Raw genomic sequence first — 18,863 nt, 5'->3', positions numbered from 1 at the left:
TGAATAAAATATAGGGATAAAATTAAAATTTAATTATTTTTATATAATCTAAAAAATTAGAAGAATTAGAATTGAAATTTAGCCAATATTTTATTTGTAAAAAAAAAGAAAAAAGAAAAAAGAAAAAACAATGGAATGGACAAGTGTCATGAAGGAAGGGATTAAAATTGTGGGAATTTTGAATTTGTATAACTGTATACATAAGATTTCATTAATATATGTTTTTACTAGAGAGGAAAGTAGTTTAATTAAATTTTTAATATATACAATTAAATCAAATAAAATTAAAATCAAAGTTTTGTACATATAATTGTACAAGATCAAAATTTACTAATCATATTTAATAAAAGTTTATATATAATTTTGAGATTTGAATTTATTTTCTACTTAATTATCAATTGAATTAATTTGAATTAAGGCAATTCAAGTTTTAAACTCTTCAAGCCTTTCGATTCAAATCAGTTTTGAGGTTGGGTAAACTTTTAATTTGAACCAATTTCAAATAAATTTTCTATCATTTTGAATTCATGTTTTTATATTTTTTTGAGATTTAAAATTTATTTGGAGAAGATTACAATTATAAATATACAATAATTATAAATACAATACTAATATAAATTTGAATTTGAATTTTTTTTAATTTCATCGGTTTAACTCATTTTGGATTATTGTTAATGTTATTTTATTCTAAAAATATTGAAAATTAATTCTTATAATGCCTTAGCATACAAGTAGAAGAAAACTACAGATTTTACACGTATAAAAAAAGGTTTAATTTTATAGCACGTGGCTCAATGGATTAAAAGCAACTGCTTTCCAATTCTCCATTCTCGGGTGACCGTGGTTTGCTCTACCCAGTCCCACACTTAGGCCACTCAAAACTCACATCCTACGAAACAGCCACGTGGAACGTGAAATCATACACGTGGAAAATGTTAAAACGTACCAGCAACACCCCATAAAAAATTGTTAATCAATTATAATCAGTCTCTACTCTCTACCACCATTCTCCCCCATTTTGGCTTTCCTCTCAACAAAGCTCTTCCCCTCTAATCTTCCACGCTGTTGCTTCTCTCTCACGCCATATATGGTCATGCTTACCTTCCACATTCCGCCATTAATTTATTTAAAAAGTTATATTTTATAGTAAATAATTATTATGAAATTCACCGCCTTCTGAACTTTTTGATGGTAAAAGGTCAAAACGGCCGCTGCTATTCGTATCGAAGAAAGTACTTCTGTTGGGAGCGAATAGGCCGGAAACGGAAATATAAAAACTATTTGATTGGATCAATTTCAAATTTGATTTCAAAATTCCTCTTTCTCGAATGATAGATTTTAATTTCCTTCTTCTCCTGTTGAGATCTTAACATAAAAGGTAAAATAAAATGCAGCAACAAGAAGCTTCTTCAAGGCCTCAAAGCTCCGCTTATCTCAACAAGCTCTCCCTAGAAATCGAGAAAAAGCTTCAGCGGGTTCGTTTTTCTCTTATTTTTATTTTTGTTTCTCGATATGATAAAAGGAAAAGCGGAATATTTTTTTTTACGTTTTCAAATCAATCTTTTAATTTGTTTTTTGTTGTTTTTTCTCGAAAAAGGAGTATATTAGGTTTAAGATTTAACGTTTTAGGTAATGATTGAGTATTTACTAGCGTCTGGACTCTGTAAAGTCTTCTAATTTTATTTTATTGTTTCTGCTAAGCACTTGATCTAAAAAGTAATAAAAGCACTTCTTTTTCTGCGTTTAAGAGCCTATTGATCGATGTATGTTCAAATTGATTGCAGGCATTAGCGTCTTCATCTTATATGATGAGAGGAAAACCGAATTTGTTTAAGATTTTTTTAAAAAAACAATCTTCTGATTTCTTTTCCTTTTTTTTCTCGTAAAAGGGATATATTAGGTTTAAGGTTTAACATTTTAGGTAATGGTTTGAGTATTTACTAGCGTCTGGACCCTGGGAAGTCTCATATTAATTACATCGTTTCTGCTAATCATTTGATCCAAACTCAAAAGTAATAAAAGCACTTATTCTGCGTTTAGGAATTTCTTGATCGATGTATGTTCAAATTTATTGCAGGCATTAGCGTCTCCATCTCAGAGACGCAACTTATTACAAGAACTATTTGCAGATATAGCTTTGGAAGTCGATGATCGAGCCAAAGGTTAGCTAAGATCTTTAACTCATTCTAATTGTTTGGCTTTTCGTATTAAAAATTACATTAATCAAATAGATATTTTTCAAGTTTTCGTGCCTTTGTAATTCTTTTTATCAGATGGAAATTTAATGTTCAGTTATGTGTGATTTTGTTGACTTAAAACAGATATAATCCTAAGTAGAGACGAAGATGCAATAACTCCTGCTGAGTTTGGTGCTAATGGTCGATTATGCTTTTACGATGTCCTTGCGGATTACTATATTCGATCCCCTGATAGTGGAAAGCCGATCCTTGATCTGATTGTGCAACTATGGAGCCAATCATTCGCATCTCACATTTTTTCCCTTTTATTCCATAAATGGGTAAGCGATCTCATGATTAGTTTGTAGTCCTTTTGTCCTTCATCATGAAATTCCTCTTTCCAGATCTTTTTCTTGCTGCAGTAGTAATTCACGTTTATGAGTTCTTCTCTGGAGAAAATCATTTTCTTGTGAACCATTTCTAATCAAGTTAAAAGATATAAAATTCAGTTAGCTTTCCCCGAATTTTAATCTGATTGCCCTGTGAGTGGAACTCAAATTTCTTGCCTCCTTCCGGACTGCTCTGCTCGAATGATGGTAGTTTAATGGGAATATAAATTTTTTGGCTGTTGCTGCTGTTTATTTCTGGTGCTGTCAACTGTGTGGATGGTTGGTGGCTTGGCAAGGTATAATTTGGAGTCTCCCGAAACTGGATAAAGTAACAAAGAAAAAAAAAGGAAGTGAACTTGATTTTTGCCTTTTAGAATTATAGTCTAGTTCCTGGTGTTTTTCCCTTCTTACACATGGTTCCTGGTTACCGTAGCTAATTTCAATTGGGATTTTGATGCATATTCCTAATATGAAAGTGTATGTATCATGGGTTCTCTACCAAAATAACCACAAATGATCTACATTGGTTCTCTGGATCACAATGACCACAAAAAATCTTTGTATGTATCGTGTCTAGTGATGCTAGGTAATGGATAATTATCGCTTCTACTATCAATTAAGATATCTTGGCATTCTTGACTGAAAAAGTTTTGTTTTGATCGGTGAATAATCTTTTGATTCTCTTTCCATGAAGTTCTTTATATTGAACAATAGATTTTTTCTGCAGTTATTTGAAGTTCAACTGGATAATGCAGAGGTACAACTTCGTTATTCCTCTGCACTTGTTCAGGGTGCAACAAATGTTTTCTGGTATGAACACAAATTGGTAATGCTTGTGTGGGATTTTGTCACGTTGCCAAATGCCTATAGCTTTTGAATTTGGATGACCATATTGCCTTTATGATGGTCATGCTTGTTGAAAAAGTGGCATCACTTACACCCTGGTAAGGTAATAACTTACTTTGTGTTTGTGTGCAGGATGGATATACAGTCAAATACAAGGTGTTTCCAGTCTCTCTTTCAGGTAAAAGCAAAAAGAAGCACATTGCTGTTTGAAATGCATGTTTCTTTCCCTTTTTTTTTTTTTTTTTTTTTTTGGAGAATCCATCTATTAATACTTCTCTTCTTCTGTGAACTCAGTACCTCCTTGATGAAGTCACATTGGAATCGACACGGTTAAATAAAATTCCAATACAGGTCAAATATTTTTGCTTTATCTCGTGTTTTGGTATATCTGAAAGAAGATAGTACCAAGTTCTGGATCTTTGTGTAATTGCCCTTTTCCGATCAGGATTCCTTAGTGGCATTTATCTTCTAAAACTATATTTTGTGATTTCAGGCCCAGCGAGATCTTTATCTTCTACTTTCAAGGTTCATATTCTTTTACAACTCAGGTTGGATTATTCCTCCCTTTGGATCCTTATTTTGAAAAATAATTTGCATGTAGGGATGTTCCTTTTATGATGTTTTATTATATGCAGTTGAAAAAATTGAAAGCTTCCTAAAGCAATGCCCCATGTTTCCAAATTCTTTCCTGATTGGTGGACCAGCAGATATACTTGTTATTGAACTAGCCGACCAGGTAACTTTATGTTTCGATGATAAGTATACATATTAATGATCTTGTTTAACATTATCACCTTAACTGAAAGCCATTGCTATGATCCACACGTTGACATATCAGAAAATTTCTTTTGCCAGCTTCAAAAATTAAAGGTTGAGCCGGTCTTACTGCATTATCTTTCGCAGGTTAAGATTCTCCGAGGTATTAGTTATTACCATCAACTTCTTCTAAGGTTAGGGGGGTATTTGGTTACTCAAATATGACCTTAGTTTTTAATACCTGCAGGCATGGAACTGAGAATGGCCACAAGTACAAGGCTGAAGACCTGTCTGTATAGCTTTACCTCACCTGGTGGTCCAATGTATCCTACAAGGGCTGTCCGTCATGCAGCTTGGGATGCCTTAGATTTCCTTTTTCCTGTAAGTACCTTACTATCTCAAGTGACTGTCTTTTTGAAAGAACATGAATCAAGCATCGCTTTCTCTATTCTGAAATAGATTTTGTCATGAGTGTACAAGGGTGTTTCCATGACTTGAATGGATGATCTTCGGGTCACAAGGAAGCAACCTTGTGATTGTGCAAGGCTCACGCTCTGTGATTGAGAGACATAAATGAACTATGATAACTCTTCATGTTGCATTTTGGGTTCATTTATGTGCTCATTGGTTGTTAATGACTGAGTTAACCCTTAACAGTAAGACACCTGATAAGACCAACCCAAAAATGGTCCTTTTGGTTCAGTGAAAGGATGAAAAGAAGCGGAAAAGTGGAAAAGAAAGAAAATATGAGATGACTATTTTCCATTGTAATGCATAAAAACACAGTATTTCAAATAGAAAAGGAAATAATAGAGATGTAAGTTCGTTTAAAATTATGTATTTTTCGAAAACTATATTTTTTTCCATCCATCTTATTCTAGCAATGATTAGAAAGAAAATTACTAATATTTTTCAAAATTTCATCTTTTTACTAAAGACACCAATGGTAAGAAAATTTATTTTTCTAGCTTTTTATTTTTTTACTTCTTCAATTTTCTGCAGAAGGTTCAGAATGATAGTTTTAAAAAACATATAAAATTGTAAATGTACACGCCTAACTTACATCTTTCTCATTTTCTTTTCTCTGTTAATGTATTATGATGGAAGATGATGGCTTTGCCTCGCACACTCACTTTAATTCCTTCCTTTAATTCCTTCCCAACTTTCCCCTCCTTGCATCCTTTGCAAGTTGAAAATTCTTCCATACAAGTATCCAGTCACTTGCACCTAATTTGCTATGACGCATTCTTCACATATAGAAGCTTAGAATGGATTGTTTCCAAGAGATATACCTCTATGGAGTTGAATTTTGAAAGTGATGCAATTATTTGTGGGTGATTATTCATGTATTTTGCAGGTAGGACGTTACCCACGACACCTAATAAGTTTGTTCTTTAGACTGTTATATCCCTGGTATTGGCCGTCTTCATGTTGGAACTTTATAGTGTCATGCATAAAGGCTGTGTTCTATTCCCTGTTGAGGGTGATCCATTCCAGGTGGGGGAAGCTTAGAGAGCCTAAAACGGCTTAGACCCATCCTTTCGTCCTCTCCGTTTCAATAAATTTAGGTTTGCATGATTTCATGTATTAGGTATATTGTTTTCCTTTTCTCTTGTATGTGTTTGCCTTTTAGATAGAGTCCTGATCCTCATGTAAACTCAAAAAGGGTTTTTTGGTAATTGAGCGTGTTTTGAGATTAGTTACTTTTTTGTGTTTAATGACGACTCAAATTCAAAACCGAATTTTATTTTCCTATTAGAATTGATAGGATTAGTGTGATTTCCCTCCTCAACCTTTTCTAGTTGAACTTGATTGTCCTTTTTGGTCCTTGGAACTTAGATTTCGTAATTATATTTTGAGATTATACATCATTACATCAATTTCAATTTTTAAAATTTTTAGGTAACGTAACTGACACAATTTTTATCATGCCAGGTCGGGTACTAAAATGAATTTGATACTAAATTTTAGTTGCAAATTTAGCTAAAAAATTTATTCACTCTAAACAATACTAGATGTGAATGAAAATAAAATATATTATTAAAAATGTGGAAGTACAAATGATAAAGAACATGACAGAGAAGAATTATTTTAGCTAAAAATTAAAAGCTCGAGTAATATTTAAATAAATTATATTTAAGGATTTGTATATCTTCTCAAATTGAATCGCTAATACGGACAATTTTAATATACGATTCCACAATGCAAAGGATAACAGATCACCCTTTGTGCAGAAGTGAGAATTGAAAATGGGAGTGATAGAACTGTATTTTGTGGATTACTGGAGACAATCGAAATGAGAGTGGACTTCTTAAAGAAATAAATTTAGTGATAGAACAGTATTTTTTGGATAACTGGAGACAATCGAAATGAGAGTGGACTTCTTAAAGAAATAAATTTAAATAATTTTTAAATGAGAATTTTTTTTTAACATAATGTTTAAAATTTTTATAATTTTTTTCCAATCATTATACTCAAACTCGCATGTATTCATATTCTGTTTTATTTTTTATAAAATGATAAATTTATTAAAGAAAAGAAAATAAGAGTATCATGGAGCCAAATTGTAATTTTATTAAAGTATAATATTACTGTTTGCTCTTTTATTTTTTTAAAATTTTAAGGTGCTAAAACTTGTGACATCAGTCATTTTATAGGCAAGCGGAATCAATCTAGGAACCCCGACCAGACAAGCTTACCTCAACTGATATGAATAATAAAAAGGCGAGAGCTAGGACAGCTCATTATTCATTTTGTTTCCGTAAAACGCAATTGGAACATTTAAGAAGTATCATAAAGATCAGCGGAATAACTAGAAGGAAGCAGATGCTACTAGATCTATCACAACTTTTGTACTCAAGACTCAATTTAATTTCCTAAAAGTATTTTTGAACTAAAAAACGCTTTGAAACAAAAACTAAATTTTGTATTTACACTTTTGACTAAAAATGTATCTTTACAACTGTATTTTTTATCTCAAAAACACATTTTAATTTGAGAAAATCTCAAAAATATTGTTTAATAGTACTTTGCTCCAAAAATGTTTTTAAAAACAATGTTAAACTGATACCCACCCAATTTATGCATGAATGTTCCCTCAATTGATTTTTGTAAAATTGATTCATATTTTTAAAAGCAAACAAATAGTTCGCTTGTTTTTGTTATTTTTAGTAGTACATTATTTCATACTTAATTTGACGCTTCATATGGCCCGATAACTGTTAAGGCAAAAGCTCTAAAATCAAATTGAAGCACTAAATTATGACGAAAATAACTCGAACCAAGTTCAACATCTAATTAGAACTCTATGTTAAACATAATCCTTGAAAACACTACTCGTGACAGACGATTCTCATATTTATTTTTTGTTTAAAAAAAACCCCATTAAAACCGTTCGTCCCATTGCACATCCGCTATCCATAACACACAAACGGTCCTCATCCAAAGCAAATTGATTCAATTCCAGCAGTTCGTACTCTAGTATTTCAAATTTCTTTTTGATACCATTTAAGTTAAAAACAGTATAAACCGGCCCACACCATCAGCTACTAACGTAAACACTGTCCAGCAAGAATAAACAAATTCTAAACGTACTTTAATATACTTGAATTAGAAGATGCAGCATGGTCTTCAAAATTGGGAGAAAAAGATCAACATAAAGACTCAGTTGAACATCTCACCACATAAACTAACCAGGAATTGCTAGATTGAAAGAAGCACCCCTGGGATCAATTCAATGAATAAACACAACATTCCTTGAGATGCAATTTTTATTAAAATAACTGAAATTCAAGAATCAGAAAAACTATATATAGATGTTAATCATGAGCAAAATAAGACTCATTGGTCAATAACTATGCATATATGTAAATAGGAAAACCAGCACTCACCAACTTCATTGTCTGAAGGTTGGGGCAAGCTTCCAAAGTGAAGACCCGATACTACTACGGCAAATAAGCATCGTCCACTTTGAATTTCCTAACCTTGAATCAGGGGAAGTAGTGACAAAAGCCGTTTGCTCCAAGCATTAGCATAGCAGCTCACAGAATGACAAAAAAAATTAAGCAATTTCCCGCTATTTAAATCTTAGCTTTTGTTAAAGTATATTCATGCCGTAACTATACTCTTATTCAACTTCCTCAAGCCCCAAAATGAAATGGAGGCATATATGCGGAGGCAGAGGGGGTTCATTCACTTTATATGGAAACTGAAAGAGCAAACTTCAGAATCTTATTGTACTTCAACAGATTTCTATAATCATTTGAACTCCAGAACAAGCTCCTATAAGCCAACTGTACTGGAGCCGTCAACAGATTTTCTCCGGCAAGAAACCAACTGGTTGAAACCAAAGCAGGGAGATTCTACAATAGTTTACTACAATAAGCCATATCAGCATAATTCATAGATAATAGAGGCAAAGATTAATCCCCTGGCAATAATACAATAGAGTGAAGGAACATACGCAACCTAAAAGCCTAAATAGGAAAACCAGTTGCATCACCAATAATACAAAGGACAAAATTCTGAAAAGCTAGAAAAGAACATAAAGAAATCTACCTCAGATTGCAGTCTCCCTAGTTCCAAAATGCAGGAGCAACCAAAGGCAATGCAGCTTTGGGCAGCGGCAAGATTACTCCTCCCACAGCATGCAGCCAAAGTTCCCTTAGCATATGGAAAACCAAGAGAAAGAATTTCCGCTTTGTTACTGAGTGGTGGAATGAGCCCAATTTCAATGGAACTAAAAGCATAATTCAAGATTACAAAATGATAGCTTTTTTTGTTCCCCACTAACCCACATTCTTTATACCCAAGTAAAAGGTCAACAGTAAAAGCTCAAACTCCATAAAACTTTAGACACTAATAGTTCTCTCCATATGACTAGTTCCTCTAAAGAGTGAATTTGGTAGTGATACACAATATAGTTGAGCATCAAGCACATAATGTCCATAGTAGAAAAGAAGACTTAAAACCCAACCAACAGAACATGAAAATGCTTCAATTTGTCTGCATTGCTTCAGTGTGATACTTCTCTAGATCAGCGTCAAGATCTTCTGCCGAAACCTTTTCTCCACGGCCCCTTCCCTGTCCACGGCCTCTTCCAAAGCCACGGCCTCCAGCAACACCACGTTGCCTACGGAATCCTCCAACCCTGCCACGGCCACTGTAAAATAACCACATAAAGATCAGATAAGTAAATTCTGTCTATCAATAACCAAAAATTGTTTATTAATAGTAGAAAATATATGGATAAACTGTTCACGCAAATTCCCTAACATAAATGTCAGTGCGGTTCAAATTTTCCATATAGTAAAAGCTAATAGACTATTACAAATATGGATTGCTGTCTGCCACATGAAAAAAAAAAAAAAGAACATGAACTCCCTCTAGCTATCACCCTATTGTAAACCGAAAACTAGAAAGCTCAAATAAACTGATACTTAAGATGAAATTTCAGCAAAAATAGCACTGAGATTCATTTCAGCTTTTGAAAATTTCAGGAACAAAAGATAACTGAAAATATAGGCAAAATATTTTAGCAACAGTAACATCTCAACAGAGACAGCTTAAGAAATGATGGAATCTGAGCTATTGAATAAAAGGGCCGTGCAATAAATAAAAAACCATACCCTCTAGGGGCTCCATTTGAACTTCCAAAAGCAACATTGGCAACTGTTGGTGCAGCAGGGGTAGCAATGTTTGTTCCCACAATCTCGATTTTCATCGGCTTTCCATCAAGTTGAACATTATTGTATCTCTTGACTGCAGCCATAGCATCTGCTTTCCGTGAAAAGACAACTTCGGCGGTTCCCTAAGAGAAAGATTTTTTTGTTCTAAACTTCAGAGCTATACAAATAATTCAATTTGAAGGACCAATCAATACCAAACTCGATTCAATACCTTCGATCTACCGGTCCAATCATAATGAATTGCATATCGTTTCAGGTCACCAACCTCAGAAAATAACTCCTGTATATTAAAACACAAACGTTAGAAAGATACAAAAAAATAAAAACCCTAAAAACAACAAAATATCAACTTTGAACGAAATTTCTTTGAAAGTATTTCTAAGCATAGTAGACTTTTTCTTAACCCTAACTAATCTCAAATATATGTATATCTCAAATTAATCAATTATTTAACTATAAGAAAAAATGAAAATTGAATAGCCAAGCCTCAGAATCAAGAATATAAGTACATAGAGAAAAAAAATCAAATCAATATCGCCGGTAACATAATAACACGAATAAAATTTTGAGGAAAAAAAACATAATAACAAATTGAAACAGAAGAGAAACACTGAATTTACTACTAACTTAAAAAATAGCAAAAGACAACTACTAAAAAAATACCTTTATGTCGTCGTTAGATACTCCATAATCTAAATTAGAGACGTAGAGCTTCGTTCCGGTTTCTATTGCAGCGGCCCGAACGGCTTGACCTTGGAACGCTCCTCCCTTATCCGAATACATATCGTGCTGCCACGTCGTCTCCGGCGCCTAACAAAATTGAACGAACTTAGCTGATTTAAAATTTTTGAATCAAGAACTTTATTTTGGCCAGAATCAAGAAGAAAATTCAAAAGAAAAAAAACACAAAGAAAAGCGTAATCAGATCTAAAACCCTAGGATATGTACCGTAGCAGCGGTATACGGTGCCGAGCGGTTTGTTCCGCGGTTAGGAAAGCGGCGGGCGGGTCCCGGTCCGGATCCACGGCCTCGACCGCGGGGATTTCCGGATCCGGACTTACGGTTACGCTTGATCAGGTCGTCTAGCGACATCTCTAATGCACTTGACATTTTTTTTTGTTCGTCTTTAGTTAGAAATTCACAAAAAAAAAGAGCTTGAGAAATATAAATTGAAGTACAGGGTAGAAGTAAGAGATGTAAGGAGCAGAGATAGGGTTCCGCCACGAGAATAACGAAGAACAGAAATCGTATTGAATTGAAAATTAATAAAGAAAAGCAGCGGAGCTGGAGTCGGTAACTGAACGTGGTAGGGTTATATTTATTCATTTATAAAAAATAATTTTTTTAAGCGAACTATAAGCACGGTGTCGTGGTGTAGTTGGTTATCACGTCAGTCTAACACACTGAAGGTCTCCGGTTCGAGTCCGGGCGACGCCACTTTTTTTCTATTTTTCATTTCCCATTTGGCGTTGTTTTTACTGACCCAAAAGAAAAAACATTATACATATATATTTTTTAATATTTATTATTTTAGGGCTTTTATATATATATATTTAAGAGGATAGGTTTTTTTAGAGAGAAAATTGAAAATGTGTATTATAAGATGCGGTTTCACTTAAAATTGGTAAATTAGTTCTTTTGGTCAAATAGTTTAATATTAATATTTTTGTCTTTTAGTCTCAAGTTTGATTCTTCTCTTACTCAGATTTGTATTTTTTATTTCATATTATTTCAAGCTTTTTTATTCATAATTAACATTTTTAACATATTAGCTCTTTTGGTTTGATGATTATATAATTATGGTTTCATTTTTAAGTTCTAGTTTTGATTTCTCTTATAAGCATTTTTTATTTCATGTTGTTTAAAGTTTTTTTTTTTAAATTTAAATGATATTTATAATTAATAAATATATTATTTTTAGATTTTTTTATTATTTTTAATTAATAAATTTTTTATTTATAAAATCAAATAATAAAGATTTAATTATTGCTTAAAAACATCAACAATTTCTTTTGATATATTTTTCTTTAAATATAATATTTATATGTCAAATACCTATTTTCTCCACCTATATTGTGGGTATGATGATTTCTAATATAATAAAATCAAATAATTATTTGAAATATTATTATTATTTCAAATATGTAAAATATTTTTTAATAAAAATATGTAAAATATTTTAAATATCATTGTATTTTAATCTACATTGTGGGTATGACATTTCAAATATTTTTATATATGAAATATTTCAATTAATTATTTCAAATATCATTATGTTTATAAGTGAAATGTTTCAGATAATTATTTCAATTACACGTATAAAAATATATAATACTAAAATTTACTACACTCATGATATGGATTGAAAAATAAATATTATACATGTAAAAGTTGTAATTACTAAAAATAATTATATTTGAAATAATTATTTGATTTTATAAATAAAAGAGTTATTAATTAAAAAAAAGTTTTAAACAACATGAAATAAAATATATATTAAACACATAACAACTCGTTTTTCAGTGGTATTAGAAATGATGGTTTCGGGATCACAAATCTGACGAATGAGTTCGTAAATATTATTATTTAATTTTATGAGTTAAATATAGAACTACGTTAAATTTTGATTTAATGATTTTTGTTAATTGAACGAATAATTAGGTTCAAGTGGTAGGCCCTTAAAGTCAAGTGGTTTTTGAAAATGAGGTATCGAAACCTCGTTTCTATAAATCAAACTCATAGATATTTTTATTAAATAATTACATATTTATTATTTTGTTACGTGAAGGTTCAGTTCATAAATTTTAATGGTTGGATAGTTAATTAATTGAAAAGGATTAAATCGTAAAATTTATAAAAATTAATCGCTATTAAATTATTTAGGCTTAATAGCCATAACATCATTATTGGAAGGTCCTATGTTGCAATAAGTCCATGATTCATTTTAGTGGACGATTTTTTGTTTTGTTAATTATTAAATAAAATAAAGTAACTAAAGCGGAAGGAAGGAGAATGAAAATTCGTTCTTAGCTTCCTCCACCTTACGAACGCCATCGGAGGAGAAAAATGAAAGAGTCAAGTTCTTCAATAATCGGCCCCTTTGCATGTAAGTGTAATTGTTATCCGTTTTTCGTAAGTTTTATATTTTTAAGATTATTGCAATTAGGTTCAACTGACTCGTACCTCTGTTTTTAAAATTGTTAAAGATTTTAAAACTTGTCATTGATGAATCTTATATGTCTTGATAGAAATTGTTAGATTTGGAAACTATGATATGCTTAAAGATTATTTGATTAAATAAATTTTGTATTTAGGGATTGAGTTGTTAAAATAGTAAAATTATATGAAATTCCTATGAAAATGTATTAAATATGGGCTTTGGTCAACAGGATTTGAGTTTAATTAGATTAAATTTGAAGTTTCGAGTTTAAGGACTAAATTGAATAAAAGCTAAAAGTTTAAAGTAAAAGTGTAAAATATGGATAAATTGTTATATGTATGAAATTAATTGTTTTAGAAGTAAATGAATTGAATAATTGAATTAAATTATTACATATACATTAATAAATGTTTCAACCGATACCCAAAATTAAATGTTTGGGCAAGTTCATATTGATATCCTTGATTATAATTCAATATTAATTGTGGTTATTGACATATATATATATTTTGTTGAAATGGAATTAATCTATGTGTAATAAAATAAATCCCTAGAACGATTTTGATAGATTGAGTAAAAAGTTTCATATATGAGATTTTCGTTTGAATTTCTAATCTGGACTAAGTAATTGCACGTGTTGCAGACTCGGATTTAGCATAGACTGATAATTCGTTGTTGTAGAAGCCCAAATTACCCAAACCCCATTTACAACCAACAACCCAAAACCCAATTTCCAAACAAACAACCCAAAATAAACCCACACAAAGACCCATTAAACCCCAACATAACCCACAACCCAAACCCATCAACTAACAGCCCAAATTCCACCAAACCCCAGCCCATCCCAATCAAATCAGCAACCAAACCCTAGGTGCGCAGCACCTAGGGTCTTCAGCCTTTTGACCTCTGCCACCACCCACCGCCACTCCTCTGTCAGCCACCTGCTCCACCATCCCTCAGCACCTGCAAGGAATTAAAAGGAAATGACAGCAAACATAAAATAATAAAAAGGAAAGCATTTGTAAAAGGCTATAAAAGCCATCAAAAGACAGTGTAATGGGGGGGACGAATTTTTGGATGAATGAAAACAGTAGATTTGGCCATTTTAATACCAAGCAATAGACTTCAGATCACCAAAAAGCAGAGAATAACACCAAAACGGAAGATAACCAAACGCAAGAATAAAAATACAGAAACAACAGAAGGTGATTGACATCATTTTCTTTTTTTCTTTCTTCTTTCGAAATTTCTTTTTTTCTTTCTTTTTCGTTTATTTTTTATTTTTTTCTCTCTTTTTATGTACATACACATATATATTATTAAAAATAAAAAAAAAGGTTACCTCGCGGTGGCCAGCGATGGTGGCGCACGGCGGAGGTACGACACTGGAGTCTCACCAGAAATCCCCAGGCTGAGAGAGGGCTGAGAGAGAGAGAGAGCTTTTTTGAAGAGAAAGAAAGAAAAAATGATTTTTTTTACAAAATTTTTGCTTTTTATAATAATATAAAACGACGCCGTTTTGCATTAAAGACCCAGGGCATAAAACGACGTCGTTTTGCCCTGGGTCGGACTGACCCGACCCATACCCGCTAGAGGATCCGCGTGTTTTTGATTAATGGGTTATTTATGCACGCGGTCCTTCCGCTTTTTCACTTTTTTACAATTAAGTCATTTTTTATTTTCAATTTGGCCCCATTTTGTTTTGCGCTTTTCAATTAGTCCCCTATGAAACGCGCGTTTTTGGGGTTTGGGGAAAATTTCTCATTTGATCCCCCTATACCTCACGCGCATTCAAATAAGCCCTTACTTTTTATTTTTATTTCGAATTCGCCTCAAAATTTTATTTTTCTATTCAATTTCATCCTTTTTTTACTTTTCTCATTATTTTATCTTAATTTAAATATCAATTACACTATTGTCACTGTGATGATTATTATAGTCTTACTTATTAGCATTTCATTATCATTATTTCTACTTAATAGTTATACGCATATATATTATATATTATTATTAATAGTTTTTTATTATTATTTATCTTAATATTAAATTATATGTATACTCTTTTAATATATTAGGCATATTCTAAATTCTATATTACGATTATATATATATATTTGTAACTATATTGTGTATATATTTTATATATATTATTATGCATATATTTTAGCATCATTAGTTATACATCTTTTATACCATTGTATGTATATTTCTAATACTATTATTATATATATATATGTACGTGAATGTATTTATGTAGCGTATGAATAGAATTTTTTCTATCATCATTTCTAATATACTTATCTATTGTATATATTTTATATATCATGTATATACTTTAATGTTATTAGTTACATATTTCTTATACCATTTCATATTTATGTTTTTATATTATCCTTATTATTATTATTAATATTAGTATATGTTTTATTATATAGGTATATATATGCATATTTATACATGGTATTATTTTAATTACCTTATTTTAATATTCTTATTATATTATATTTGCTTTTTTTGTTATTAATATTATTACTATATTTATTATTACTATTAATAATAGTGTATATTTTTTATTTTACATATACATGTATATATTTTTGTACATAGTATTATTTTCTAATTACTTTATTTTAATATTTTTATATTATGTTTACGTATATATACCATTACTAATTTTCTTTTATTATTTTTATTTTCCCCTGTACATATTGCCGTTTATACGTTCTTATTATTACTATATCTATTATTTATTAGTATTTTATTATTACTATTATTAGTATTTTTTTAAATCAATACTTATATGTATATATTATGTTTTTTTAATACTATATTTTTTAATACCATATGTATTGTGTATATTCTTAATACTATATATTATATGTATTTTCTTAATAACTATATTATGTGTATATATATATTGTGTACGCATTTTTAATATTATTATGTTTTTAATATATATGTGTGTATATTTATGTAATATTATTAATAGTTGTTTTTTAACATTATTATTATTTCTCACATGTGTATACTACGTAAATATTTTAATACTATATTATAATTTCTATTATTATATATATTATGTATATGTATCTTTTTAATATTATATGTTTATATACCATATATATACTTCGAATACTATATTATATTTTTTACATATTATCTTATGTATATGTTTTTTAATACTATGTTATGTATGTATTTTTCAACGCCATATTATGTACATATTTTTAATGCTATGTATACACTTTGTAATACTATTATTATGTTTATATTTTAAATATATATACGTATGTACATAGGTAACATTATTAGTGTTTTTAATATCATGTTTCCATCACTTTACTAACTATTATTATATGTTTATATATATTCATGATTTTATTTCGTGTTTAATGCTATTACTATCATGTTTAATACCATATGCATTATTATTGTTTTATACTATTACTATCGTATGTATATTGTTAATGTTTTAAATATTATATGTTTCGTATATTATTAATTTTTTATTTGTCTGTCCCGAATTCAGCATAGTATTTCATACCATAGTGCAACATCAATTTTAATTTTCTTTTACTTTTATTTGTTCTGTCTAGAAATATTTTCGTTCATGCCTTTAAATTAATTTCAATAAATAAGGCAATGCACCGATTTAACATTAAGTCGTCGATTTCATCGCTATGTTGGGTGAATATTAATCGGCTCGTGTTAAAAACGGAACATCCTTCTCAAAAGAAACCAAAAAAACTTGAAATTTTTCGTGTTTTAATCGGATCACGATTAAATGTTGTATTGAACTCGCATTTTCGAAAATTAAGACAACACATGTTTAATAAAGATACCAATTTTAGGCATCGCGAGGGTGCTAATACCTTCCTTGTATGTAACCGACTCCCGAACCCTATTTTTTCTCTGGCTTTTAATGTAGACCTAGACTCGGCCTTCTTTTTGATAAAAAAAATTAGTAGGTGTCCGATCACATCTAGAAAAAAGATCGGTGGCGACTCATTTTTTAAATAAAACCGAAAGCCGGCTTTCAAATTTCCAATAAGTCACCTCAATTAGCGATAGAAAGCAAAAAATTTTACGTCGCTATAGCTGGCGACTCCACTAGGGAATTCATTTTTGAGAGTCGAGTCGAATTAAACGAGTGTTGAATTTTCTTGTTCAAATTAATAATTAGTCGTGATCCTCAAAATTTTGTTTTCAGAAAATCATACATTTGTATCATGTTGTAAATATTTTTTCTAACTTGTTTTATCCTTTTTCTTTTCAGCTCTAAGTCTTTATAGTTTTAGTTTTTTTTAGTTTTAAATAAAAACGAAAAGGTTTGTGAGTTTCTCCTCACACACCGAGTACTTGCATTTTTTGCATAACACGATCTCTCTGTCCGGGCTCCGTCCGCTTAAGTGGAAGTAAACGCTATGCCTTCGTGAGTTAACTCGTCCTTCCGCACAGGCTAGTGAATACTTCCGGGTTACATATGACTTCGTGAGTTGTCCCTCCACATAGGCATAAGTAAATGTAATCCCTCGAATTGAACTCGTGAGCCTGTGATGGGCTACGACTGAGGCTTCGTACTAGTCTTAGTAGACGATAGTGAGAACAATTCGAGTACCTGTCTAGAACCAAAATCGCATATAGTGAACCGTACGAGCCACCTAACTAAAGCCATGCCGAACCTCTGTCTGTTAATAGTCACCAAAATAAGTACATGGGAGAAACGCCTCTTACCTTTTATTTTTTTGACATTTACACTTTTTATTTGGATTTTCTGTAATTTTTCTTTGTTCATATTTGTTGTACTAACCAAGGTTGTTTGTCTTTTATTTTTTATTTTTCATCACGCATCGTAGGCATCTTAATTAGGAGGGTGTTGATTAAAGATCAGTTGCCAAAAACGGGTTTCTAATAGAAGATTCGATTATACAAACAACCGAGAAAAATGCTCTGGTCCGAGATTGGTCTCTAAAAACTCAGAAAGAAAAAGGGGATAGTTTAGTGGAGGGATGTATTGCCAATCTGCCTGAGCACGTAACTGTGAATGTTTGCCAGAATAACCTTGAAAATTTGGTTCGGGTTTGGAATTAGTGGGACTCGGACACTAAAGGCATCTTCACTGAAAGGTATGGGGATATAGCCAGCCTGATCGGTGTCAACATAGATGAAAGATTGATTCAGGCCATGATCAAATTCTAGGATCCGACTTACCAGTGTTACATTTTCAATCAAGAAGATATGACCCCAACCATGGAAAAGTACGCTGCTTTACTTCGTGTTGATAATGTGCAATTCTACAAGATTTATATGAAGGAGCCCAAGCCGATGACTTTTAAGAAAAAGCTGGTAAAGTTGACTGGCTTGACCGATACATGGGCTGATAAACAAATAAAGAAAAAGAATGAAATTAGCTGTATTCCGTGGTTTTCTCTACGGGATTTAGTCCTAAATCATCCCGATATTTTGAAGAGAGTGAATCTGTTCGCTTTGGCCATTTACGGATTGGTCGTCTTCCCAAAAGTTCTGGGATATATAGAGGTTGCAGTAGTGGACTTCTTTGAAAAGTTAAAACAAGGAATCAACCCTATCCCAACTATTTTGGCCGAGACCTTCAGATCCCTAAGCAGTTGTAGGAGGAAAGGGGAAGGACGCTTTATCGGATGTGCGCAATTGCTAAATGTTTGGATTTTGAGTCATTTCTGGAAAGTAGAGCGCACACCGTACCACATGTTTTCAAAAACCTTCGCCCCGTTGGAAGCCTATCTTGAGAAAGAGTGGCCAAAGAATGTCACTGAAGAGCATTGGGTTTTAGTTTTTCAGAACCTTCGAGCTGAAGATGTAACCTGGA

At 31.4% G+C, this 18,863-nt stretch overlaps 2 protein-coding genes and 1 non-coding gene across 4 annotated transcripts; 2 read left to right on the top strand and 1 right to left on the bottom strand.

Annotated features, from left to right (window-relative positions):
* Positions 1-953: 953 nt before the first annotated feature.
* On the top strand, positions 954-5,910 carry LOC107885931 (uncharacterized). Of its 2 annotated transcripts, XM_016809697.2 has the most exons (12): positions 954-1,090; positions 1,395-1,475; positions 2,078-2,162; positions 2,322-2,518; positions 3,294-3,376; positions 3,545-3,590; positions 3,707-3,763; positions 3,906-3,960; positions 4,048-4,148; positions 4,268-4,331; positions 4,416-4,549; positions 5,526-5,910. In XM_016809697.2, exons 1-12 carry the CDS (start codon positions 1,088-1,090, stop codon positions 5,697-5,699), a joined length of 1,080 nt encoding a protein of 359 aa, XP_016665186.2. In that variant the 5' UTR covers positions 954-1,087; the 3' UTR covers positions 5,700-5,910. The 2 variants fall into 2 exon arrangements, with proteins under 2 accessions (XP_016665186.2, XP_016665185.2); XM_016809696.2 differs by having other exon boundaries at positions 972-1,475.
* A 2,466-nt stretch (positions 5,911-8,376) lies between these two features.
* On the bottom strand, positions 8,377-11,142 carry LOC107885929 (THO complex subunit 4A). Its single transcript, XM_016809694.2, has 5 exons — positions 10,804-11,142; positions 10,519-10,665; positions 10,067-10,135; positions 9,796-9,977; positions 8,377-9,329 (listed from the first exon to the last, which is right to left on the bottom strand). The coding sequence occupies exons 1-5, from the start codon at positions 10,963-10,965 to the stop codon at positions 9,164-9,166; spliced, it is 726 nt and encodes a 241-aa protein (XP_016665183.1). The 5' UTR covers positions 10,966-11,142; the 3' UTR covers positions 8,377-9,163.
* A 76-nt stretch (positions 11,143-11,218) lies between these two features.
* Positions 11,219-11,292, top strand: TRNAV-AAC (transfer RNA valine (anticodon AAC)). Its single transcript has one exon. It is a non-coding gene; the product is annotated as a tRNA-Val (tRNA).
* The last annotated feature ends 7,571 nt before the right edge of the window (positions 11,293-18,863 follow it).

Source organism: Gossypium hirsutum, chromosome A03 (assembly GCF_007990345.1).
Source record: "Gossypium hirsutum isolate 1008001.06 chromosome A03, Gossypium_hirsutum_v2.1, whole genome shotgun sequence".
NCBI classification, from domain to species: domain Eukaryota; kingdom Viridiplantae; phylum Streptophyta; class Magnoliopsida; order Malvales; family Malvaceae; genus Gossypium; species Gossypium hirsutum.
The sequence above is the reverse complement of the archived record's forward strand: the minus strand, read 5'-3'. Positions and strand labels throughout refer to the sequence as shown.